Below are 26252 nucleotides of genomic sequence, written 5' to 3'. Positions count from 1 at the left end.
AGTTATTTTAGCTACTGATAGAAACACATACATACCAAGTAAATAAAAATTAAAGTTTTGGGCACCCTGATATATACTGGGAAAGGAAGGAGGATGAATAAAGTTTTATATGAAAGACTGTACCCAAATATAGAATAGGGCTGTCCAAAAGAAATGTAACTCAAGCAACAAATGTCATTCATTGTAATTTTAAATTTCCTAGTGGACACATTTAGAAATGTAAAAAGAAACACATAAAATCTTTTGGGGAGTACACCAAAATATTATCATTTTAACATGTAATTATTATAAAATACTTACTACTGAGTTATTTTACATTTTTAAATTTTTTTTGATGTTTACTTATTATTGAGACCGAGAGAAACAGAGCATGAATGCGGGAGGTGCAGAGAGAGAGAGGGAGACAGAGAATCCGAAGCAGGCTCCAGGCTCTGAGCTGTCAGCACAGAGTCCCACATGAGGCTTGAACCTACGAATGTAAGATCATGACCTGAGCCAAGCCGGAGGCTTAACCAACCGAGCCACCCAGGTGCTCCTACATTCTTTTTCTTGTACTAAAGTCTTGGCAATCTGGTGTATATTTTATTCCCAGAGTACAACTTAATTTGAACCAGCCATATTTTAAGTATTCAATAGCAACACACGGCTAGTAATTATCAAATAGGTCAGGTCTAAAGACAATGAAAAGGTTCACTCAAGGGACTCGGCCATATAGGTACCCTTAATCTGATGTACACACAGTTCTTACTTTCCCATCAAAAATACTGTTTTACACTTAGGTTCTGTAATTAAGCGCTATGAAAAATATGTGTTCAAATTATAATTTTACAAAAAGTTTTTATCAAGCCAAATAATAGAAAAGGAAATTCAAATACATACTCTAGAACTAAAGAGAAGAGACTCCAAAAAATTTAGCTTCAAAAGCATAAAATGATAAAAAGATGAATGCCAAGGAAACAGCATTTGTATCAATTCATTTTGGAAGCGTTTTAAGCTTTACAGAGTACACTAAAACAGACCTGAGATGGCTGAGAGGTTTTCACTACAAGGAAATAAAGTGGCAAGTATCACATGGTATTCAGATTTATACAGAATATACATTTTAACCATAATAAATTGCGTGCACCTCACCTTAATGAAAGCTGCTCTCAGTGTCTGAGCTGCAGACAGGTTTACTCGTTCTAGCTGCAATAAAAATTAAATCACTGTTAATATCAAGTTTGTTAGAAAAAGCACATTTCTGATATTCCATACTATAGTAGTCACGTTGATACATCCATCATTCGATTAACAAAAACACCTGCTAATTATTCTAAGTCACCATTAATTCTTCAAATACAAAGGCTATCTAAAATTTTCATTAGAGACCATGAGAAATTAAGAAATGTATAGGAGTTCTTCATTTTAAAAAACAACAAAACAAAACAAAACACACTTGGGGCACCTGGGTGGCTCAGTTGGTTGAACTTCTGACTCTTGACTTTGGCTCAGGTCATGAAATCAAGCCCAGTGTAGGGCTCCTTGTTGGGCATGGAGCCTGCTTAGGATTCTTTTTCCCTCTCCCTGCTCTCTCTCAAAATAATAAAAACAAAAAACAAAAAGCAAAAATATAAAGACACACTCCACTCTACCTTAAAAGTAGATTTGAAAAAATAAGCATATAATACAAAATAGTATTAAGTCCCTATAGAAAGAATAAACATATTTACTTCAATTATTGAAAATAGGATTCAAGATCAATTCTCAATGCTCTGTTGCAAGTAGATGGCAAGTTGGGTGTGCACTGAATAGAAAATGACCAATACCAAGAAAACATTTATTATTTAAGATTCTTCGTATTTTACTCCTTTTTAATTATTTTACAATCCCTCAGCCAGGAATTAAGCTGATGTTAGTCTATTAACTAGCAAATAGCACTGATAAAAGGTTTGATTTAAGTAAAGACTGTGGATTATCTGTCCTCTAAAAAAGGTTACCTAAAATACTGAATCAAAAGTTCAATTCCAAAGCTTTAATTTTTAGTATCAAATATGTGAGGTTTACAATCGTGAAAGATAAGTGTCCTTATTATACACTTTATAGAATTCATTTTCCAGTGAGCCAAGAAAGACATAAAATTTTTTTAAATGCTATTTGTTAAGACTTATTAACTGCTAGGCTTAAAATTACTACCTTCGGTTAAACTCATATTCCATTGGTCCCCTTTTCAGTCCTTTGGGCCAATTAACTCAGTAAAACTCAATGACTGTGTTTGTGTATGTATATACTTATACATACACACGCATACATATGTGTATTTTTTAAGCTTTATGTTTAAAAAAATTTTTTTAATGTTTATTTCGGAGACAGAGTACAAATGGGGGAGAGGCAGACAGAGGGGGGACAGAAGAACTGAAGCGTCTCCACGACGACAGAAAACAGCCCAATGTAGGACTCAAACTCATGATCTAAGACAATACCTGAGCTGAAGTCAGATGAAATCAACTGACTAAGCCACCCAGATGCTCCAAAGTATATATATTTTTTACTGGGGACAATATTAAATGTTCAAAAACAATGCAACTTTGTAGATTTTTATGCAAGTGGAGCATTTTTACAAAAACTTTATGAACACATCATATCTTGCAGTAAATATTCCTTCCAATCCCTGAAGGCAATAAAATGTAACTTTTTCCTTTATAAACAATATATACATATATACATATGCATATATTTAAGAAATGGCCTATACTTTAAATTATTTTCTAAATAAGACAGAAATGCCAAGAACCTTATCTCCCTACAAGTTACGCACCTTAAACATAAGGCAAGGGCAACAAACTCTGCCAAGATAAACACTTTATCTCCAAAAATAAATAACAGACCATTTAATTCAGTATTTAGCTTGGCTTCCACAAATCCTGTAAAATCTAACATTGCCTTAGTAGGTAAAAGGGAAGACACAAGGGAACCACATAGGCAAATACAACAAAGAAGCAACTAAGCAATTTAAGATTAAAATAACAATACAGCTCTGCTCATCTCAAGTTCTAGTGTAAGGGAGGGAGAGGCAGACACACAGGATGAATGTTTCCATTCTGATAGGAACCATTTCCTTATTTGGGTTTAACCGCACTCTGACCTCTTTCAACAAGTCAAAGGTCTGAGTCAGATGTGTAGCTTCAAGTATCAGCACTATTATCTAGTTCTGTGCTGGCTGTTATGTGAAAGGGTCAAGGCAAGTAAAAGAGGCCCAGAAAAGTCAGCGAAGAAGTAACAAAATAAAGGTGCCAAGACAGACATCAGCATCTCCAGATTTCTAGATTAAGTTTACGAAAGTGCTACCTTAGAAAAGAAAAGGAAAAATCAGTCAAGCATATACTAAATCAAATCTGTGAGCTGTGAGGCACCTCACCAGAACTCTGCTGGGAGTCATCTCAGGATACATTACATACCCACATTCTTGTAATAAACCCACCAGGCTTTATTACTCATACGATAGCCACATTGCCCCGGAGTGCCAGGCATGCAGGCACATATATATTTTTTGAATTGAACTTAATCTCTCATCCATAAATTTATCTAAACTGTTCTTCAATCTATTTATAATTTCAGTCTATAATACTCAGGCAGCAAGATATGTTTTTATCTTCCCTAATAAAAAGTGCTTCCCGTTTAGAGCTTTCACTTTTGATAGAGGATTTGATTATAAAATCATGTTCATCTTACCTTTCAGGACACTGGAAGGTACTGTTGTATCCTAAGTTATCATTTACTTAGCACCTGTAATGAACTTTGCTATATAGAGTATGTTTATAGAGAGTATCTCATCCTCACAGTCTGTAGCTAGGGATCATCATCTCTATTTTAAAAGGCAGAAATTCGGGGCGCCTGGGTGGCTCAGTCAGTTAAGCCTCCGGCTTCGGCTCAGGTCAGATCTCACGTTTGTGGGTTCGAGCCCCGCGTCAGGCTCTGTGCTAACAGCTAGCTCAGAGCCTGGAGCTTGCTTCCAGTTCTGTGTCTCCTTCTCTCTCTGCCCCTCCCCCTCTCATGCTCTGTCTCTCTCTGTATTAAAAATAAATAAAACATTAAAAAAAAAATTTAAAAGGCAGAAATTCAGTTTGCATAAATTTACCCAATGTTCAGTAGCTAGTAAGTACAGAGGCAGAATTCATAACAGCTCTGTCTGGTTCCAAAACCTGTGCACAAGACACTAATGCTACCCTGCCTCCCTGAATTCACCCTTTCCAGACTAGCATCTGTCCTATGATTGAACCTCTTCAACTACCTAAAAACTAACAAATCCCTGAGTTTCTACCATGTGTAAGGAAGTCAGTGTGACAGATAAAAAGAAATAAATTATACTCCTGCAACCCCAGAAGATCAATTTAAGTAAGCCACTACATGAACCCTGATGGGATCACTGTCAGCTGAAGTAGGAAAAGATTTCTTTATGAAGGGGAGATCTGAACTGGTCCCTAAAGAGGGCATTCTCTTAAAATCATCTTTCTTGGCCATTCTCCCACTTCTGGATTTCTTCAGGGTTGGTAACACATAGGGGTATAAACATTTTATGTAAGTTTAGAGCAGTAAAGAATTTCCATTTTGTTTCTAATACTTGATTAATTAGCCCAACGGCTTTTTCTAGCTTTTGAGATAACAATTGTTGACTAGGGTATCTTTAATGAACCAACAACAATCATTTCTTAGCAGTAAATTGACAGCGCACAGACGATTTTTCAAATTCTAAGGAGGAGGAAGGAAAATATGATTACACCTAGATGAACAGATATCTGGAAAGGACTTTCCCTGGGCCTTCACCATCTAGGAATTCCGTATCACCAGCAGAAGTGTAAAAAAAGGGAACGAGCCCAAGAGAAAGGGGCACACAATATCTCATTTCACCAAAAACGTTAGGACAAGTGCCTCAAGTCCTACCTGAAGGGAAATGGTAGGCTGGGTGAACCTAAGAGCACGGCTCAGCTCACCAGCTCACGTCCTGCCTGCTCTCACTTCTGTGAGCTCCTCCCGGAACACATTTTTGATAGCAGAGCACTTACTACTAACTGCAAACTTTGCTCTAGAATGTTGATGAAAATATTTCAAAAGCTTACACATAATTTTGATTCCATAGAGAGCTCATTTATTACATTGGTCCCTCCAAAAGTTATTAGTTCTTTCCTATACTTCATTTTCTACTTATTAAGCCAGAATCTTACACCTATAATTAAAGGGAAAAAAAAAGAAAGAAAGAAAAAATCTGTTTAACCCTTTGGTTGCTCGAGTTTTACATGTCTTGCATAAAATTTTTTTTTTAATTTTGCTTCTTCAAAATCAGGCATGATTTCCCCATGCTGACATCTTTCTCCCTTCCCTACAAAGACTATTGATCCTATTCTTAAAGGAATCAAACAGGGCCAAGACACCAGAATAAAAGGTACATTTCTTATGATTCAAATGAGAATGAGGTCAATCAGGTTAAAAAAAAACATACCAAAACACAAAAAAAACCCTAGAACAAAAGTAGACAGAATCAAGAGGGCACCTATTAATTTTGTGCTGCCACAGAAAAGATAAATGCAATCATGTGTTTTATACATAATGAGTGCAGTTAACTGTTTCTGAATGAAACCATTCCTGGGGTTGCCAAGTTGTCCAGCAAAAAAAGTAAGCAGAGCCACCTTTTACAAAAATGTTTCATTAAAAATTGTCTACAGAAAATTACATGAAAGATTCCTGAATAACAGCTAATACTTTACTACATGCTTAGTACTATTAAATATATTCAGTCATTCATTTCACAAAGTTGTGAGAAATAAGTATATTACTGTTTATCATTATCTTATAAATAAGAAAGAAAGAAAAGATTATATAGCCCAGAGTAAGGGGCAGAGCAGTAATTCTTAGGCAAGACAGTAAGTATGATCACCTCTGGATGGTGGGATTTCAGGTAAAACTTGGGTCTTCACTGTGGACAAGTATGTTTACTATCCTCAAATTTGGAAGTCTGATTTTTTTCCCTTTCAATTAAAAAAAAGGGATAGTTAGGTATTCCCAGGTTTTGTCTGCTTATTGGAAAAAATTAAGAATTGCATATTCTGCTGAGTTGGCAGAAATAGTGAATCAGATGCTTCAGAATAGAATATTAATTATTTATTCAGAAGTGTCATATTTGCATGATTTATAAACAAACATATAAATCCTTGGTGATCTAAAATTCATACGTGGATGTAAAACTGTTTATTCCTGTCTCAAATACATATTTCTTCCAAAGTTATACTTCACCTTAAAACAATTCCTCTAAAAAGTCACAGGAAAAAACAATACGTGGTGCATCTTCTCCTGGAATGAGGAACTGAACCATACCTCTCTCCTCCTCCATACACAAAAAATCAGTACAGTACATGAGGCTCCAAGACTTGTCATGAGGCTTCTATAAACTCATTATTCCTAATGTAACCAGGAGACTGATTACACAGTACATTTACAACACATGCGATATACGTGGGACTCTGAACTCTGTAGCAGCTGATTAAATAAGAAGCCTACTCCTTTCTCAGCGGTCTTGGCATAGCTTCATTAAGTTTAGCAAGAATCAAACTCCCAGAATACCATAAATAACTTTGCTCTGTGAGCTGAAGTAATAGTATTAAAAATTCCCAGGTGTACGGATATCCTACTATCTAAAAATCTGTTCTACAAGATGACTTCCAGATTACCATTGTCACTACTATGGATGTCATGTCAAGGTGAGAATGTATCCATTTCTACACTTACAATACATTGTGTACAAAATTAGGTGCAGCTTTTAGCTTCAGAGGAAAACATTCATCCCTACTCTGATACTATTTTCTGTAAGATTACTTTGACAATCATTTTATCTTTAAATCCTCATAGCACAGAAAAACAGAGCCAAACTGAATTCTAATTTTCCCATTAGTAGACTATTGGAAAAAAAAATCTATGTTTGAACTACAGTTAAATATTAATGTTTAACTGATTCAGTATCTTATTTAAGATGTTACATTAATATACTGGAATGTCGGAGACCAATGCTAGTATTTTATTCTTTCCAACCAAACACTGTACACTTAATGGCACAATTATTTTATGCCATTCCTAAATCAAGCCCCAGATTTCATATCCCTCTCAGAGAAGAGACCTACTACCACTATTTCTAAAAGCCTTTATTTCTGAATACTTGTTTTTAAATAACACGACCAATAATTTTTATAAAAAGCTTGATACCATGGTGTAAGATCATAAATTCAAGAACTAGACCCTGACAATTTGATATAGTATCTCTCAGTCGGCTACATCTAGCCATTTCACTTTCAAATTCAGTTCTAACAATTAACTCTTGAACCAACTATGAATCATTTGTCAACATGTTCTAATTCTGGGCCCATTAACCCACATATTTTTCAGATATCATCTGGCAAGAATCACTGCCTTTATTTCTGGAAAAGATTTACCAGTCCATTCATAGCCATTTCTTTTTCATTCAAATTAATTTTTCTTACACATGAATAAATTAGAAAAGATAGATCAGTATTAATCCCAATAGTGCATGTTACCAGAATTTCGTATCTTATGTAACTATTTTCCAAAGTCAAGATTCAAATAAAATCCATTTTCCATATGTAGGAAAAGATCACTCTAATTGTTAGGAAAAAAAGCTTCTCTCATTCCTCTTCACTAACTGGAGGATGACACAGAAGCTCTACAATGCAAATTGCCCTTCCTTCAAGTAAAGACTCAAAATACTGCATGAATACAGAAATGTCCCAAAACAACTTGAGCCAATAGCCTACAGGGGTAGCTATACAGACCGGAAAAGAAGGAGCACCTCTGGGTAGAACTGTCATACTGGTTCTTGAAGTACCTGAGAAACTAAAACACTAGGCATCAATAAGGTTACTCAATAGCTTTCAGTGGCTTTTTATCTCCTACATGATACAAGGATAATGAAATAATGTATTTGCTTAAACATCTGTGTTCCCCACAATTCTTGAGAAGAGATATATTGCCTTTTTCTTCTCCACATCTCCAGGCCCAAGCAGACTACTTAGCAAATAAATGGTTGGCATTTAGTAAATATTTACAAAACAGAAATGAAGCATTTGCTTCTAACAATAGTCTTGTAATGAATGGATACTATTAGAACAAAATGGTGGAATTAATTACTAGAGTGTTGGCTATACCTGCAGAGATGGGTATAACAAAACCTAAAAAAGTGTCCTGAATGCTACCATGATATCAGTATAATAGGGACAGGTTTTTCAAAAGATGCCTCCTATTGTTTTCTCTTTAGTAATGAAGCTTCTAAATTTCCCAATATCCTCTGCAGCTAGGTGTGGTCATAAGACTAAGTCCTGCCAATGAGACATAAATGGAAATCTTGAAAAAGAATTTCAAAAAATTACTCTAAGGAAGCTGAATCAGCTGGAAGAAACACCCCACCTCCTGCTCCATTTTTTTGTACCTTCCAGACAATTTAGAACATGATGAATGGAGAATCGGCAGCCATCCCAATCCTGAGGTGACCTTGATAATGGAAAGCAAGCACTACGCTACTGAGTCATAATCATACTAGCACTGGACCACTTACTGCCACAGTTTTTTATGCAAGAGAAGTAACTTTTATCCAAGCCACTCTTTTTGCATTTTCTTTTATGTCACTGAACATAACACTATTTGAGAGCTAGCACCTGTAGTTCCAAAATGTAGGTCTGAAATGGCAACTAAGTCTATGGTTTCCAAGTTGAAGAGGATGAATCATTCTCTATTATTGCCAACACTTAAGACCATAAATGCATCAAATACATTATCATTAAACCTAATAATATGGGAGAAATGGCTCTGAAACGCAGAATCTTACTCTAATATAAATACTTTACAACAAGAAATAAAAAGTCCACGGAAATGGTTAGAGTTTCCAGGTTACAGTAGCAACAATAAAGTGAATGGTGTTGATAGCTTTATTAGTAATTAAAAGCAAAAACAAAAAAACAAAAACAAAAACAAAACACCCAAAAACAACAAAAAAAATCCCAAACACTAATAAATGGTCAGAAAGGCTGAAGCCACTGAAATTAGTCCCAGGTAATTTCAGAAACACAATGGTATGTATTAGGAACTTGGTTTACTATTAAAAAGAGGGCTGATTAAATTATCTCTAAGGAACTTCCAGCTCTATAATTCTCTAAAATCTTTACCATACTAATACTAAATTAAAAAAAAGTGAAAATGTACTATTATTAAGTTCTAGAAAATTCCTCAAATAAAAAAGCATCTTCCCTAGATACTAAGGCAATGGTATCTTCCATTTACTGGTAAAATGGAAGTAGTTCTGTAACTACTAACTAGAATTCATTAGGATATTTTTGTGCCTGCTCTTCTGCTACCTAAAATGTGCTTATCCCCAACTTTCCCGTTGTCTGACCCGTTACCTCTCTTCTTTCAAAGCGTATGCATCTCATCTTCACTAAGGCTGGTCCTGACCCTAAAGCAGGCCCCACCTGCTAGCAAACAGTTTTGTTTTTGTTTTTAACCTTCATAGCGCTTACTTACAACTTGCCATTTACTTAATTACTTGCATTCTTTGTTCAGTGTTTGTCTTTCTCTCTAAAGTAAAACTTCCAGATGGGAAGCAATATATCTAGGGTTTTTTCCCCCACTGTTTTTTAAAACAAATTTTCTTAATGTTTATTTTTGAGAGAGACAGAGCATGAGCACGGGAGGGGCAGAGAGTGGGGGAATAACAGAATTTGAAGCAGGCTCCAGGCAACTAGCTGTTAGCATAGAGCCCGATGCGAGGCTCAAACTCACAAACCGTGGGATCATAACCTGAGCTGAAGTCAGATGCGTAACTGACTGATCCACCCAGATGCCCCATTCCCTCTGTTTTATGTCTAGTGCTGGTACAATGTCTAACCCACAGATGAAATTCATTTATGTACTTGTCATATAAAAGAACAAATAAACGAATAAATGAAGCAGGCACTGAGAATTGCAAAGACCATATGAGGGAATGTTTACAGGCTTACCTCATTAAACACAGGATACATGACTGCATAGAGGGGCATAGAAACCATGGAAGTGGTCTCAGCTTCATTCTTCATCTCTTCCATTGTCATCCTCATTCAAAAGCCAACTACAGTAGAAACGGCAGTGCTAAAATGCAGAGGAATCTTCATTCACTGCAGTGTTTCTTCTCTTTTTTGTGACAAAAGAATAGGGCACAAAACATATACTGACCTGGTTAAAAGGGAAGAACGAATAGAGGTTTACTATATTAAGGGAAAATTAAAAACACCAGTAACTTTCTTTTCCAGTGTTCCTATCTTATGAACAACTGATTTGTTAATATATCTTACTTATGAAGGTACCCCGGATCTGTAAGACATCTCTTTTCCTCTTTAGACTCAAGAACTTGCCCTTTCTTACAACGAATTTCCCTTATTAAGCACTAATTCGCAAAGCTGTGATTCATGAACACACTCATCTTCAACTGAGAGACTGCTTTCTGAAGCACCATGGAATAATGATGTATCTAATTCCACTATAACAACCAAAAAGTTAACACAGAAAAGCATCTACAAAATGTATAACATTTATATGTAATATAAAACTATAACTATGAAATATATAAAGCATAAGTGTTTATAGAGAACCACATTAAAGAACTAAGAATAAAGAATTAAGGTGTTTAGATTAAAATATTTTTTTGCTAATAGTTCAAATTCATTGATTTTGTCACCTAAATATAACAAAGCACCAAAGATTTAAGACTAATTTTAAAAGTGGGAAAATCCTATCAAGTGCGGTCTCTTTGGGGGAAAAAAATGTTTATTTAATTTTGCCAGTGGTATTTTGCAAATCTTTGTCCAAATCTGGCACAAAAACTAAGTACAGAGATCCAGACACTGATAATTTGGAATTAAAATACTGAGGGGCTCCTGGGTGGCTCAGTCAGTTAAGTGTCTGACTTCAGCTTAGGTCATGATTTCACAGCTTGTGAGTTTGAGCCCTGTGTCAGGCTCTATGCTGACAGCTCATAGCCTGGTGCCTGCTTAGGATTCTGTTTCTCTCTCTCTCTCTGCTCCATCCCCATTCACGCTCTTGTGTGTCTCTCTCTTTCTCAAAAATAAACATTAAAAAATTAAAAAAAAATACTGAGAATTTGGGGTGCCTGAGTAGCTCAGTTGGTTGGGAGTCCAACTCTTGGTTTCAGCTCAGGTCAGATCTCATGGTTTCATGAGTGCAAGGCCTGCACTGGGCTCCATGCTGACAGCACGGAGCCTGCTTGGGATTCCCTGTCTCTCTCAAAATAAATAAAGAAAAACTTCTAAAAGAAATACTGAGAATTTAACAATATAACAGAGAAATATTGCCCTGAAGAGCTGAGAAATACATCGATTTTTAAGAGAAAGCAAGTGTATTTATTTCCTAGGCTACAAAATGAGCCTAATTATAAAGTGAAAGAGTAATATTAGTGACATACTTATATTTAAAACAATATATATTAATTTATGTATTTAAAAAAACATCAATTTTGAATAATTTCTACCATTTATACAGCATTTTTCAGATTATAAGACATTTTTCACATGATTTTAGTCCTCACAATGTAACTTACATTATGGCAACTGCCATTCTAATTTTACAGATGGAAAAGCCGTTTCTGAGATGGTAAATGACTTGACCAAGAACACACATACAGAGGCACAGACTGAACCATATTTAAAAAAATGTTTTTTAATGTTTTATTTATTTTTGAGAGAGAGAGACACAGCATTTGCAGGGGAGGGTCAGAGAGAGAGGGGGATACAGAATCCGAAGACAGGCTCTAGGCTCTGAGCTAGCTGTCAGCACAGAGCCCAAAGTGGGGCTCAAACCCACAAACTGCGAGATCAGGACCTGAGTCGAAGTTGGACACTCAACCACCTGAACCACCCACGCGCCCCAATGAATTGTAATACTTTCAATCCAGATCTGATAATTCCACATTAATAAAACTAAGTCTGGGCTGGAAACAAAGAACCTCAGTGCATCTACCCAGGAAAATATCCAGAAGTTATTCATTCACTGAAAAAATTCATTTATTTACACACTCTCTCAAAATAAACATTATAAAAATAAATTGTGAATATTGTTTGATATAAAACTTGGAAAAAAAAAGGGGCTGAAATGTATAAAATGTAGTGGGGAGTGATTAAGATGTGATCCTAATCATTAAAAACTTACCTGGGCCAGACTGTGGAAGACCTAAGCAGTTTGAAAACTAAAATCAAAGGCCTGGAGTATGTATAACTTCAAAAAGCTCTAATAATCTGTCCCATTTGAGAACTGCTTACTCTCTATCCCTCCATATCCCTACAGTGAAGGGATACACACACCTGTGTGTGAAGTGAAGTAGAACACAACACCTACTGAAACAGTTTAGTCCCATTTCTGCTAGTTCTAAATACAGAAGTTCTTTTGTTTTTGAGCTAAAGGCTGCTTCCCTGACCTCACAGAACCAAATAAATAAACAAAAATAAAAAGGCCAATTCTTAAGTTTTATTTCCTAGGGTAACAGAAAAACCATTAACTGATGAGATCATTTATTTAAGCAGACTGCTTTGGTCATACTAATAAGAATAGAATGGAGGAACACAAACTGAAGGGAAAAATTAAAAGACTAGCATATTTATATAGAAGACCAACCAGACCTGAGCAAGTAACAAGAGGAAGTAGGTAAATATCAATTGTGGCCCTGTTGTTTCTGTTTAACTAGGTAATTAGCCATCTGGTATTCTACTTTTCCACTTTAGAAATAAATTGTGGGGGTGCCTGGGTGGCTCAGTCAGTTAAGCTTCCGACTCCTGATTTTGGCTCAGGTCAAGATCTCACGGTTGGTGAGTTCAAACCCTGTGGTGGGCTCTGCGCTGACAGTGAGAAAAGCCTGCTGGCAATTATCTCTCTCCTTCTCTCCCTGACCCTCCCCCATTCTCACGCACACACTCTCTCAAAATAAACATTATAAAAATAAATTGTGAATACTGTTTGATATTAAACTTGGAAAAAAAAAGGGGCTGAAATGCAAGTAAAGTAGTCAAAATGAAAATGATGGATAGTGGATACATAATAATAATAAAAGACAGTAACTGAAGGCATCAGTATCAATGAAAAGGTCAAGTGACAAAGAGCAGAACAGGGCCAACAGCAGAACTTGGAGAGCTATCTTATTACCTATGCAGTATTAGACCTGGGACTAAATACAGAGCAGTGAACAAGACAGCCTCTGCCCTCATGGAGTTTACACTGCGAAAGGAAAGCCCGAAAACAAACAAGGGAGAAGTCAGGATGCTGTATTGCTATGGGAGAACTGAGGGAGAGAACCAGGATCACAGAAACCAGGTGTTTCAAAAAGGTGGTTAAAAGTTTTAAATGCTCCTGAGCATGGACAATAACAAAAAAAAATATTTTAAATTTTTTTAATGTTTATTTTCAAGAGAGAAAGAGAGTGCAAGTGGGGCGAGGAGCAGAGAGAGAGGGAGGCACAGAATCTGAAGCAGGCTCTAGGCTCTGAGCTGTCTCAGGACTCAAACTGACATGAGACCATGACCAGAGCTGAACTCAGACACTTAACTGACTGAGCCACACAGGTGCCCCAACATTATCTGATTTCTGGATGAGCGCACGAGTAACAAAGAATAGTGTCACTTGTATACTGGGGAACCACCTACAGGAGCGGACAGTGAGCTGGTGAGAAGAGTCGAATGATGTCAGTAAAAAGGAAGTGAAATACTAACGAAGGCTCAATTGGATCATTTTTCTTTTACTCTTTTGAACATACGTGTATCCCTGCATATATAAAGGCAGACAAAAGTGAAGGAATCAGTAATAGTGGCTAGAGTCACTTTCAGGATTCCTACTGGCATCCACCCATCCACCCCACTAAGCCTGTTCACTTAATTTTTTACCTTTTGTAAACAGCCACATTGATTTTTTTTTCATTGTGTTTAATCAGTAGTATTGTCCCATGTCGGGAAATTCTCACTTCAGATATTTATGATTCAAATTTAAGAAAACACAAACATGTATGTATATTTCTCACCTCTAAAACGGTGTGCTACCGTGGCTACTATTTATCGTCACAAAGAAAGTATTACAGCAATATTATAAGTTAAAGAGGTGACTAAAAATGAGGAACACACATTCATAACCTGGTGCCCCTCATGGTTTCATTAGTGTTTACATGAGATTAAAAGTCAACAATTTCAATAAGGCTTCTGAAATATTAAATTAAATTTTCTGCCATTTTTAGTTCAAGTTAAATAATGCTGTCGTTCCTTCTACATGCTTCTTTATTTGAAAACATTCAACGAACAACCTGCAATTCTCCTATCAACAAAGAGCCTGTTACCTAAATAGCTAAGGCACTAAGCTGATGCAGGGCCTGCCCCTTCGAGGATCCCTCCTTTCATGATGGGTGTGATCAGGCCCTAAGCAGCTGGGCAGCACAGGTAAGTTTCGACTCTCTAAGGGATACTGGTGTCTGAGGTGAGTGCTGATCACGCATGCACTGTCAACTGAAGATTAATACCTCCAAATCCCAAATCTGTAAAGGCCTTAAGAAGTTACCTCATCCACCATTAGGACAGCAGAAACCACAGTCCAAAAAAAAAATGATTTGGGATGTTTGCAATTGCTAACAATAAATAATTTATTGTGGGTATGCTGGCCACACAGCAACTGCTTTGTTTCCCACTTTGAATGTGTTGCGTTAGGGGAAAAGTTTTGATTTCCAAGTAAGCTTTGTTTCACAAGGAACTAGTATCTCACACACACACACAACAACAACAACAACAACAACCAAAAAAACAAGAACCAGAACTACAGAGACCAGTAATTTAAGACAAAAGGTATACTTTTTTAAAAAGTATATGCATTCATTTTGAGAGAGAGGTAAAGAGCACATAGGGGAGGGGCAGAGAGAGAGGGAGAGAGAGATCCCAAGCAGACTGCATGGAATCAGCACTGAGCCTAACGTGGGGCCCAATAATCACAAACCAGTGCGATTATGACCTGAGCTGAGACCAAGAGTTGGACACGTAACTGAGCCACTGAGGTGCCCCCGAAAGGTATACTTCTAAGCAAATTCTTCTTCAAAAATATCCTCTGTGATACAGGGATACTGATACAAACAGAATATAAGCAACCAATTCATTTATACTTTTCTCATTTCTTTGAGTGTTCAAAATAGCACTGCTAATCTCTAACACAAGATGAATACGTATTAAATATCTCCATACAGTTAAGAACATTATTATTTGTTAGAAGGGGAAAAAAAAATAAGTTCTTGTCCATTCCACTGCAGAACTCCTAGTCTTAGAGGAGCTTCTGCCCTATCCTGCCCAAAGCACCAACAGGAGTCTGTTCATTTAAAGAACTACACTCAGATAGATCTCCATGTTCAGAATCAGCAGTTCCTGAAAGAGCCTCATTTTACTCCATCTGGGGCTCGACTTAACTCTAGAGCTAAAGTATATATATATAAGGATTGAATAAATGGAAGTCCCTGGTACTGAAATACAAAGTTCTTAGGGAGAAAAAGAAGGTTCCTAAATAAATTCTACACTTAAGACATCTGTAAGCAGGGGGTGCCTGCGTGACTCTGTCAGTTGATTATCTGACTCTGAATTGATTTTGGCTCAAGTCATGATCCCAGGGTTGTGGGATACATCAAGCCCCACATCTGGGCTCTGTACTGAGCATGGAGCCTGCTTGAGATTCTGTCTCTCTCCCTGGCTTGCACTCTCTCTCTAAAATAAAATTAAAAAAAAAAAACAAAAACATTTGTAGGTAGGTCTATTTGCTTTGTGGTTCTCTACAGGCAATTCCAGGACTTAGTCCCGTCACCTGGTCTTAAATTCTTATAATTCCTGGGGCGCCTGGGTGGCTCGGTTGGTTAGGCATCCGACTTCAGCTCAGGTCATGATCTCACGGCTGGTGAGTTTGAGGCCCGCATCGGGCTCTATGCTGACAGCTCAGAGCTTGGAGCCTGCTTCGGATTCTGTGCCTGCCTCCCTCCCTCCCCCACCCGTGCTCTATCTTAGTCTCTCTCACAAGAATAAATAAACATTAAAAATAAATTTTAAAAAAATTAGGTAGGCATCTTGTTTAAAAGAATAAAAAAATAAATTCTTATAATTCCTTTAATTTCCCTCCTTAAAGAGGAAAAATTAATTTATTTTGCTTGGATCTCCAGTCTCCTCATTAACACCTAGCTCAAAGAAGTTTATTCATTCTAGCAAGAAGCAGAGTCATGTTTCTGTTACCATTTATATTTCTTTTTCCCAATACAGACCTTAGTTAGTGCAGCAGACACATCGCAGATACTAATAAATGTTTGTTGAATGAACAAAATAATGAGATAAGAGAGGGTCAATTTTATAAGTTAAATCAGCCTGGCTAATACTTTCCAAATATCAAGCCTAGCTAAACAAAAACATCAAAGAAATCTAATTAATTCTATTAGCAAAGATTTTCATTTACCAGTCACATTTACCAGTTTTCACTACTCCTCTCTATCCCGAGATCTTCCTCGTATAGTAAGCTATGAGAATATTAGCATCAGATGATTGCAACTAAAATCAGAATTCCAAAAGAAATTTACATGAAAATCAAACTAGAGAAACAAAACAGTTGCAGATTATAAATTCTAATGTCTCATTTTTGTTAAGGCTGAATGTCTTTTAGACCATGGAATGTAATTGGCAAGTAATTTAATAGTTCAAAAATTCACAAAGTGCAAGAATTTCCAACATAGATTAGCCTTGCTTAACATATGAGCAAGAACTGGTAGTTCCCAAATGTTGGACGACTTAAGCCATCGGTCACTTCAGTGCTTATAAAAAACATTCCCAAGATGACTCCATCAGACTCTCCAAGAAAGGGTCCAGGAGGCTGTTAGTAGACAACCCAGATGATTCCCACAAACAGGACAAGCTGGAAACCACTGGTATAGAAAGAACAGTGCCCAGAAAGTCAGAAAAACTAGTTGCCAAGGCCAGTGTCAGGGACACAGGTAAAACTAAGTACCTGAGACCAGGCTTCCTTTTGGTTCTGACTTTGTTTCACTTTGTCACTGGCTTGTTTTCCCAAGAGAAACAAAGGGGATAAAACTACATAATTTTAAAGGCTTTGAAGCTCCAATTTCAGTGATAATAAAATTTTATGACTGTGATCTACCAGAGGTTCAAAATTAATCTCATGGGAAACTAAAATTTTTTTTTATCAGATTATAAAAAGTATTTACGAATTCTAGTAAAGAGATCCTCCCCAATAGCTGACGGATTTCAATGGCTGGTTTCAAATACATGACTCTTTTGACTCTACTTTCTCTCAAGCACCTGGCAACATGAGTCATATCCATCAGGCTCCTGGAGAAACTAAATTTATTTTAAGCCTGTGTAGCTCAATCTGGCCATTTTGCACAGCTGAAAAGGTGAGTCTTTGATATCACAATCTACCTTTTAGGGCCCACTCATCTCAAAATGTTGTAACCACTTTTAAAGAAGAGACAAAAGGTTAGAGGAGAAAGCTAGGAAAAGGGGGGGCAGAGGAATAGGGGTAAGTAGATCCTACTTAGATAAAAATACACTTGAAGCCTTCAAGATAAACCTATATCTCTGTCCTTCCTTTGCAAATTATACTGTCTATAATTCACTCTCTTCCATATATAGAGTGCTTTTTAATAAGGTTACGTGGAACTCAACTTCTCTGAACATGTACTACGATCAGTTCAGTTTTTGCTGAATTTTGCATTTAGGGACATCTAGAAATAATCTCTTTTGTTTTGGTTTTTAATGTTTGTTTATTTTGAGAGTGAGAGAGCACATGTATGCTTGTGCACACATGCAGGGGAAGAGGCAGAGAGAGAATCCCAAGCAGGCTCTGTACTGAGAGTGTACTATTAGCACAGAGCCTGATGTGGGGCTCCATCTCACCAACCACCATGAGTGGAAATCAAAAGTCGTACACTTAACCAAGTGAGCCACCCTAGTGCCCCCAATCTCTTGTTAATGGTAAGTGTAACATATGGCACTTTGCCACCATATTTGTTTACATGTATCAATTATTTTTCTGGACATTTTCAAAATTTCAATGGAGAATTTGTTCATAGCTATGGGGAAAAAGTGTAAGTATTTTTTATTAATGTTTTTTATTTATTTTTGAGAGACAGAGAGAGACAGCATGAGCAGGGGAGGGTCAGAGAGAGAGGGAGTTACAGAATCTGAAGCAGGCTCCAGGCTCTGAGCTAGCTGTCAGCACAGAGCCCAACACGGGGCTCAATCCCACAAACCATAAGATCATGACCTGAGCCGAAGTCAGACGCTTAACCGACTGAGCCACCTAGGCACCCCAAAAGTGTAAGTATTAAAGTCTGAAAACAGGGGCTCAGATTCTGGTACTATTATAAACCATCTTAGCTCCAAGCAAGTCACTTTATAATCTCCATGCTTTAGTTTCTTCTTTAAAAACCTGAGCTGCACACTTGAAAGAGCTGTAGTTAGAATAAAGACAAAGTAATTTCTAAATCAAACCATAAATTCTCTAATATTAAATACCTGTAATGTACTAAATACTGTGTTTTTGCACTTTTAAGTAACTGTTCAAAGAAAGTACACATTCCACAATGAACTATCGCTTCAATCAAATTTTTAAAGGCACCCGCTCTATCATAACACAATTTCCAAATGTCTGATACCACTATCTAGATGAAGGACTCCAGCTACAGTTTTCTTAAAAATAAGATAAAAAAGATAAGTGTTCCATATCTCTGTAAACATGACTGACCAAACAAGCATTTGCTGAGCCATTAATTAAGAAGAGAGGTTCCAACTAAAACATCATCTGAAAGTGAAGAAGTCTTTGAAAACAGGTTAACACTGGCAAATTAGAATACAATGACCCCTGAAGGAAAAATGCAAAATGTGAAAGTGCTCCTAATTTAACTCTATTACCTTTATCATTCTTTGTTAATTTCCATATGTCTGTCACAGATAGGTATTCCTTAAGTAATAAGCAAACTTATTTCTAAACATACTTACAAATCAGTCACTTAAAACTTACAATTTATTTTTCTGTAGAGAATTAAGGTTCTAAGAAACACTTCAAAAGCCACAATGCTACCTAAAGAAAAATAGGAATAAGTCTGTTTCCATTATACTTAGGTGACATTAAGAGCACTGTCATTGGAAAGGGGAATAATAAGCATAGTGATTCTAGAACCAGACTCACCTAGATTCAATCCTGGATCTGCCACTTACTAGATGGAGTGAACTGGGGCCAGTTATCTAACTTCTCTGAGCTACGGTTTTCTCATCTATGAGATGGGAATAATATAATAGTCTCCTTCTTTTAAGGTAGATGTGAAGATTCAACAAGTTATTACAGATAACAGTGTTTAGAACAGTGCATGGCACATAGTAATTATTCAGTATTAGCTATTACGATTACATTTTTATCTCAGATGAAATAACAGATCTCTTTCTAGAAATCAGGTCTCTGCACAATCATCGAGCCGGGAGAATCAAGGACTCCTGAAAGCCAGATAGACAGTGAAGGATAAGTGATTCGAAGCCTCTTTAAAACAGCAGAACTGTTGTTTGTTTTTCAAATAAAGTATTTTACCGAGAGGTAAGACACACTAAACTGTTCATTCACCCAATAAATGTATGCGGTAACTACCTAGTTTCCTAGCCCCTCAGCCCCTCCCTCTCAGAGGAGCTCTCTAACAACTCTCCCACTGGAAAACCACTGCTCGAGGACTATCAGGACACAAGCATTATAAACCAGGCGTTATGAAGAACAAAGGGGAATGGTCCCAAAAGTAAGGGTTAAGTGTTGGCAAAAGCCTTTCTAGGTCCACAGTTTTCCATAATTCAGTTCTAGATCTCAAACCCTCACCAGTAAATTTACTCTTACTCATCATATGCTTATGCATTTAAGAAACTTAAACATTAAGACCCTCAAATTTTAAAGCAAAACCAGCCATTATATATTATCTAGTCCAATTTCCAAATTTTACAACTTAGAAAGAAATACACATCAAAATTAACATTAAGAAACAAAACAGTGACAGACATTTCAAACAAATCTGCCACTGGGCTACTCCAGCTTATTGTACAGGGCACGTTAGTCTGCCAAATGAACTACCTCTAGACTAACCTGCCCTGCTCCTTATGTCATCCATGGGTCAATCTGCTTACAGCCAAGACCCCCCAGACTCTGCGAAGAGTGTTTGAAGACTGAAGCCAGCAGGAATGGCACTCTGATTGAAAGTCGCTCTAAGTGGTACAAAGCAGCACAAATTTGTGGATCTTCAATTTGGCACTGCTGAGACCTCTGACTCACTCACCTTACAAGTTAACCGTGTCGTGTCAGTGAACGCACTGTGTAGATTTTGGAGCGGATTGTTTCTTTTGTGCGGGAAATACTGTTTCTTAATACAGAAATCTATACGGACAAGAATTAAATATTTCTATACACGGACAGTGTAGAGCAGTAGGCAAAGCTCTCAAATGCGAAACAAAGATCTGAGTTTCAATTTTTGTTCAGCTGGATGTTATTATTTAGTAATCTCTATATTCAGTGAGAAATTCATGAAAATACTGACTTTAGTACTCGGCTTACTGGTTATTAAGAGTAAAAATGCATCAGGAAGCACTTAATACAGTAGCTGACACACAACATGCATTCAATTCATACTGTTATTGATATCTTAGATAAAATTCCATGCACTTAACATGGCATCTGGACTGGAACTAAGGTGAAGCAAACTATGTACATAAGAGCACAAAATTTAGCTCTGACTTGCATGATAGAGTAAGTGCCTCAAATTTTATACCCTAGGCCCCTCCTTTACCTCAGCCTAATCTACACCTGCATAATACACACAGTGACAACCTCATATTGGTATCACAATTTATATAGCCTACTTTACATAGCATATTTTTAAAACTTTTTCTCCCCCATTTGCCAAAATAGAGACATAAATTACTTGGATCACCAGAAAAAAAGTTACACATCACCAAAAGCAAGTTACAGTTTTAGAACACTTAAAAGAATTTGGTCAATAAATAAATTTTAAAATTACTTGTGAAGCCTACATTAAAACTACTACTTATTCTCTCAATGTAAATAGATCAACTTAATAAAGAAAACTGTTGCCCAGAAGCAGTCTGGGTAACGGAGTAAAATCAAGATGTAGTCAAAGACTTCAGGATAATGAATAACTGACAACAAAATCAAAGGGCTCGTTACCTCTGAGTTACCTGATGGGAAATGGGAACAACAGAAATAGCGACAACTGGCTTCTAAGATATTTCTGCACAACTAATTAGGGAGAAAAAATACACATCTTTTTAGCTGTGACAATCCTCAATTTTTTTCCTACTGCACTGCCTAAGTTTTTCTTAAATCCTGGTCTGAACAAAATTTAAATGAATCATTTGTTATAGGACAGGAAACAAAGTTGTCCCCTTGAATATGTTTATCTTTTGCTTATAAAGCTCTTAACCTAGTGTCTCATCAATCAAATAATGCCTGAGAAGCCATCAAGTGTCCAAGGGACATCTTTCTATTTTCCTTTTTATTAATATTTGTGATCTCCTGTTTTAATTTCTCCATTATGTTAAAGCTTTCCTTTAAAATACCTTACAAATTGAACTAAACTCAAAGGCTCACACTGTTCCAATGTTCTCTTTGCTTAAAGGTACAATTTAAGGAGTCTGCACCACATGAGTTAGGCCTACCAGCTCTGTATCACTTATAATCTTAGTTATCTATGATTTATCTTAAAGACTCTTAATTGCCTAAGGTCCTCTACCAAATGCATTGTGTATTTTCTTTGCCTTACCTCACAAAACTTGTTTTTACCAAAGCACTGCCACAAGGCACTCAAAAGTTGATAAAATTGTTAGCTCCAGATAAGAAACTGAGTGGGTCATTTGCTTAAAACTAGGTGCTAATAAAGACAAAGTTCTATCTTGATAGCAGTTAACATCACTTTTAGCTCCTAACTGATCTCAAATACAAATGCCATGCATGAGTCACAAAAAGAAATGGCGGGATTTGCTAATATATATACTTCCTCTTGTGCCTTTCCTTTGCTAACTGTAATTAATCTTTTAAGGAGGGACACCAAAATTAATGTAGGACCTCAGAAATCTGGTGTTTTGACAACACTGCCAAAATGCCAATTTTATTATGGATAAAGAAGATATCCAGAAAGCATATATATTTCTGAACAAAAAGATCACAGCAAAATTCCAAGTTCTTTAGGATTAAATTAAACCTTGCAACAACGTGAACTAGTATGGGGAGCAGTTGCAGCCTAGAGGCCAGGTCTGACTCATTTGTCATTCCCAACTGGCTTTTGTTGTAACAACCTTATATAAGTCTAAGGACGCAGCTGGGGTGTGACATCTTAGGGTTTGGTCATTCCTTAACTCCCATTGCCACTGGAGTTCCGGTTCATCCAGAACCCAGGGTGGCTGAATAAGGCAGTAAGGCACATTTCAGTTACCTAGGACCAAATGGCAAAGTTAGAGAAACTGTAGTATTTTCCCCCTTTCTATCAGCTCTGACCCCAAATTTCCAAATGAATGGATGCATTCAAAAAGTACATAATAAAAGGAGTAAAAGAGGTCAAAGACAAAAAGGAAAAATTAGAAAAAAAAAATTAGAAAGACTAAATGCTCATCTAACAGTCTTTCCATCCCCTTCCCCTAAAGAGAAGTTTTATTCCTTTCTCAGTCATAGCAGCTAGTACAGTAGCTGGCATAGTCAGGCTACGTCAGCAAGTGTTAGTGGGATATGTGGTGATGAAGTCAGAAAGGTCCGTGTCCTTGAGGGTGCTGCAGTATGGCAGGGAAGAGGAACAACAAAGAAATACAACCTCATGTGAGGCTGTGCTCTGCATACCTCCGTGAGCATCCCTGCCTCACGTTATACAGATACTCACCGAGCAAGTTCAACACCACATGCTTAACATTTTTTGAAGACAATAAAGAAATGTAACTATTGAAATACATAGATGTTCATAATTCCATTCCAGGCACATAAGCCCCCGAAGGAAAGACAGAACAGACATGGATCATGCTATTCCCCCCGCCAGACTCCCAGACACACTGCCTTTCACAATGAGCAGCGCACCACACTGCGTGTGATTCCTGTATTATATGTACTACTTTCCCAACATGGCTCTGAGTAACAATCAAAAAACGTCACCTACTACTCAAAGGCAAAGTAATTCTATTCCAGTGCTAAAGAAAACAGGCTGGGTTAAAGTTATGTTAGTCTCCAAGGTGGTAACTCACTAAGAGATTTTTTTTAGAGTAAGTTTGAATGTAAGTAATTTTTGCCTGCTATACTGACTGACCTTACCATCTAATATAAAAAGTTCTCTGTGACTGCAACTCTAAATCTAACTGCCCTCCAACAGGGCTCAATCATTAACATAATTTTTATGACAATGATTTAAAATATGGTCTCTTGAGTGAGGCAGCCTGGATTCAAATCCTAATTCCAAGCAATTACTGGTTGTATAACCTTGGGCACGTTGCTTAACCTCACTGTACTTTAATTTTCTCATTTAAATTGGGGATAATAGTGCTCCTACCTCTACTGTCGCAAGGATTATATGACATCATGTGAAATGCTTAGTGTGAAGCCTGGCACTGAGTTACTGCTCAATAAATTCTGGCTATCAGATTATATGGCAGTTTATTCTAAACACTTACGGCAATTTCACATATAATATATATTCAATAAATATTTGATAAATGAATGAACCAAAGTATTATTGTGTAATCTATACTTACTTCTGGTAAACTTATTTCCAAGGGACTGGCCTCAGCAAACAATAGTGACTACCCTTTAACACGTTCCATTGCTGTTGCCAAGTAATTCACAAGCTTGCTGATAAAATCCCCTTTTTTCTTTTAAATAGTAATACTTCATTCTAAGCAACTACAGTAAGGAGTGAGATTGAGACTGAATAGATTCAACTCACTTTTTGGATAGTTAAAGAAAAAAGTTACTCAAACCAAAAATATGAATGATCTTGAAAAATAAGATTGTAACATTATATTATACCGAAGATGCAATTAATTTTATGGCTAAAATTACAAAAACTGAATTTTTCATCTTCCGACAGACAAAAATGGGCCATCAACTACATTATTTACCTTTCTGCAAATAATTTCTACTTGCTGTAATAAAAGTGCTTCCATTGGTTACACTGTGTATGCACACTAAAAGTACAGTATCTAAGACTGCAACTTTCAATAACATTTCAAATGAATATACACTAACAATTACACTTTTTAACTTCTGAATCTCTTTTACAGTTTATTTACAATGAAATTAGCTTAATAATCTTTAAAAAAACTTTTTTAAGTCTGTTTATTGAGACAGAGACAGTCTGACTGGGAAAGGGACAGAGAGAGAGAGGGAGAGAGCAAATCCCAAGCAGGCTCCCTGCTGCCAGTGCAGAGTAGGACATGGGGCCCGAACTCAACCAAACTGAGTCAAAACCAAGAGTCAGATGCTTAACCGAGTCACCCACCCAAGTACCCTTAGCTTAATATTCTTCCTAATGTTACCTATTATGACCTTACTAATCTTAAAACATGTAAGAAGCAGTACTTCAGACTTACCCTCCACATATTGGTTATGCTAGGTAAATATGAATTTCTTTTAAATCCAAGATTCGAATAACATAAAAATTGACTTTTTAAAAAGTAAGTTTAGGACTTATCAAAGACTTGTACTTATTTATAAAAACTGAGAGCATTATCAAATTTTAAAGCCAAATATCAGCAATTAGTTTTTGGCAATATGTTGGAGGACAGGGAATTGGCAAATTCATGAAAGCATATAAGGTTACAGCAACTCAGAGCTGTTCAATGTATTCTGAGCGATTAGAACAGTACTGAAAGGGTTAGGGAACTTGTTTTCACAACCAAAACCTAACACAAATTTATCCCTGAAATTTACTTTGCATGTTTTTAAAGTAATGATCTTTTTACTCCCTTAAGTATCTAGGTTTAAAGTAAATAAGATATTACCTTAAGACCCAGTGAAATATGAAAATTTTCAAGAAGCTTTGAAACAAGCACTACTCATTTTTACAAAGTCACCTTGTCTAAAGCAGGTGATATTAAAAGTAAAATTCAAAAGAAGATATCATGGTTAAAAAAACCAAATGAAACAACAAAGGAAAAGGCAGCATGCATTCTGCTGAGTATAAAATGAGATCACATTAGGGAAGCATAGAATCCACTAAAAGTTAGTTTCCTCCACATCTGTATTTTGTTATAATGAATGTTGCTTGCAAAAACCAGGACAGTGATAAGGTCTCCAAAATGCTCTGTTGTACAGAAAGTATACTGTAACAGAATATGACTCCTTTGTCATTTTGCTATAGATAGAAAACTACCTATTCTGAGGTTAGAGACCTCAAAAAAAATCCTTCTACGTTTATTTTTTTTATGTTTATTTATTTTTGAGGGAAGAAAGAGACAGAGCACGAGTGGAGGCAGGGCAGAAAGAAGGAGACACAGAATTCAAAGCAGGCTCCAGGTTCTGAGCTGTGAGCACAGAGGCTGATACAGGGCTCGAACTCACAAACTATGAGACGTGACCTGAGGGGAAGTCGTACACACTTAACCGACCGCGCCACTCACACAACCCTTTCTACAATTTATATTATAAAACTTCTGTCATAAGTCCTTTCATCTAAGGATAGAAAGCAAGTCTGTTTTACTTATTTCTATATTTCTGTCCCTAGTAGAGTGCTGGAGGCACTGTACATGAAGGCACTCCTCCATTCAATCATTTATTCATTCATTCACCGAGTCTTTATTGAAAACTGACTTTGTGCCAGATACTGTGTAAGTAGTAAGGTAAGGCACATGACAAACGACAGGGCCCTACCTAGGTACCTTATAATCTAATGAAGGAGACAAACATCTATGAAGTAAATTACAGAAATGATTAAGTTCCTACTGTGATGATGCTACAAAGGAGAAGTACAGAGTATGATGAAGATACAGTGGAAACTTACTATAGCGAAGTTCTAATTTTAGGAAGGAGGAGTCAAAGAAGGTCGGGAAAGGTTCCCCTGAGGAATGACTTTTAAACTGAGATCTGCAAATTAACCAGGAGTTGGCCAGATTTGGGAAGGGGAGGGAAAGCAGACCAGCAGGGAGAGG

The 26252-nt window shown here is 36.8% G+C and overlaps 1 protein-coding gene across 3 annotated transcripts in view; it reads right to left on the bottom strand.

Moving 5' to 3' along the window:
- PDCD10 (programmed cell death 10) overlaps positions 1-26252 on the bottom strand; it is a 45872-nt gene that overhangs the window by 16436 nt on the left and 3184 nt on the right. For all 3 annotated transcript variants that reach the window (XM_029939947.1, XM_029939946.1, XM_029939945.1), the window contains 2 exons: positions 10029-10239; positions 1132-1185 (listed from right to left, as the gene is read on the bottom strand). In XM_029939947.1, coding sequence (XP_029795807.1) covers positions 1132-1185; positions 10029-10124 — 150 coding nt within the window. In that variant the 5' untranslated portion in view covers positions 10125-10239. The remainder of the gene's footprint in view (positions 1-1131; positions 1186-10028; positions 10240-26252) is intronic.

Source organism: Suricata suricatta, chromosome 5 (assembly GCF_006229205.1).
Source record: "Suricata suricatta isolate VVHF042 chromosome 5, meerkat_22Aug2017_6uvM2_HiC, whole genome shotgun sequence".
Lineage (NCBI taxonomy): Eukaryota > Metazoa > Chordata > Mammalia > Carnivora > Herpestidae > Suricata > Suricata suricatta.
This window is presented reverse-complemented; position numbering and strand designations above follow the sequence as displayed.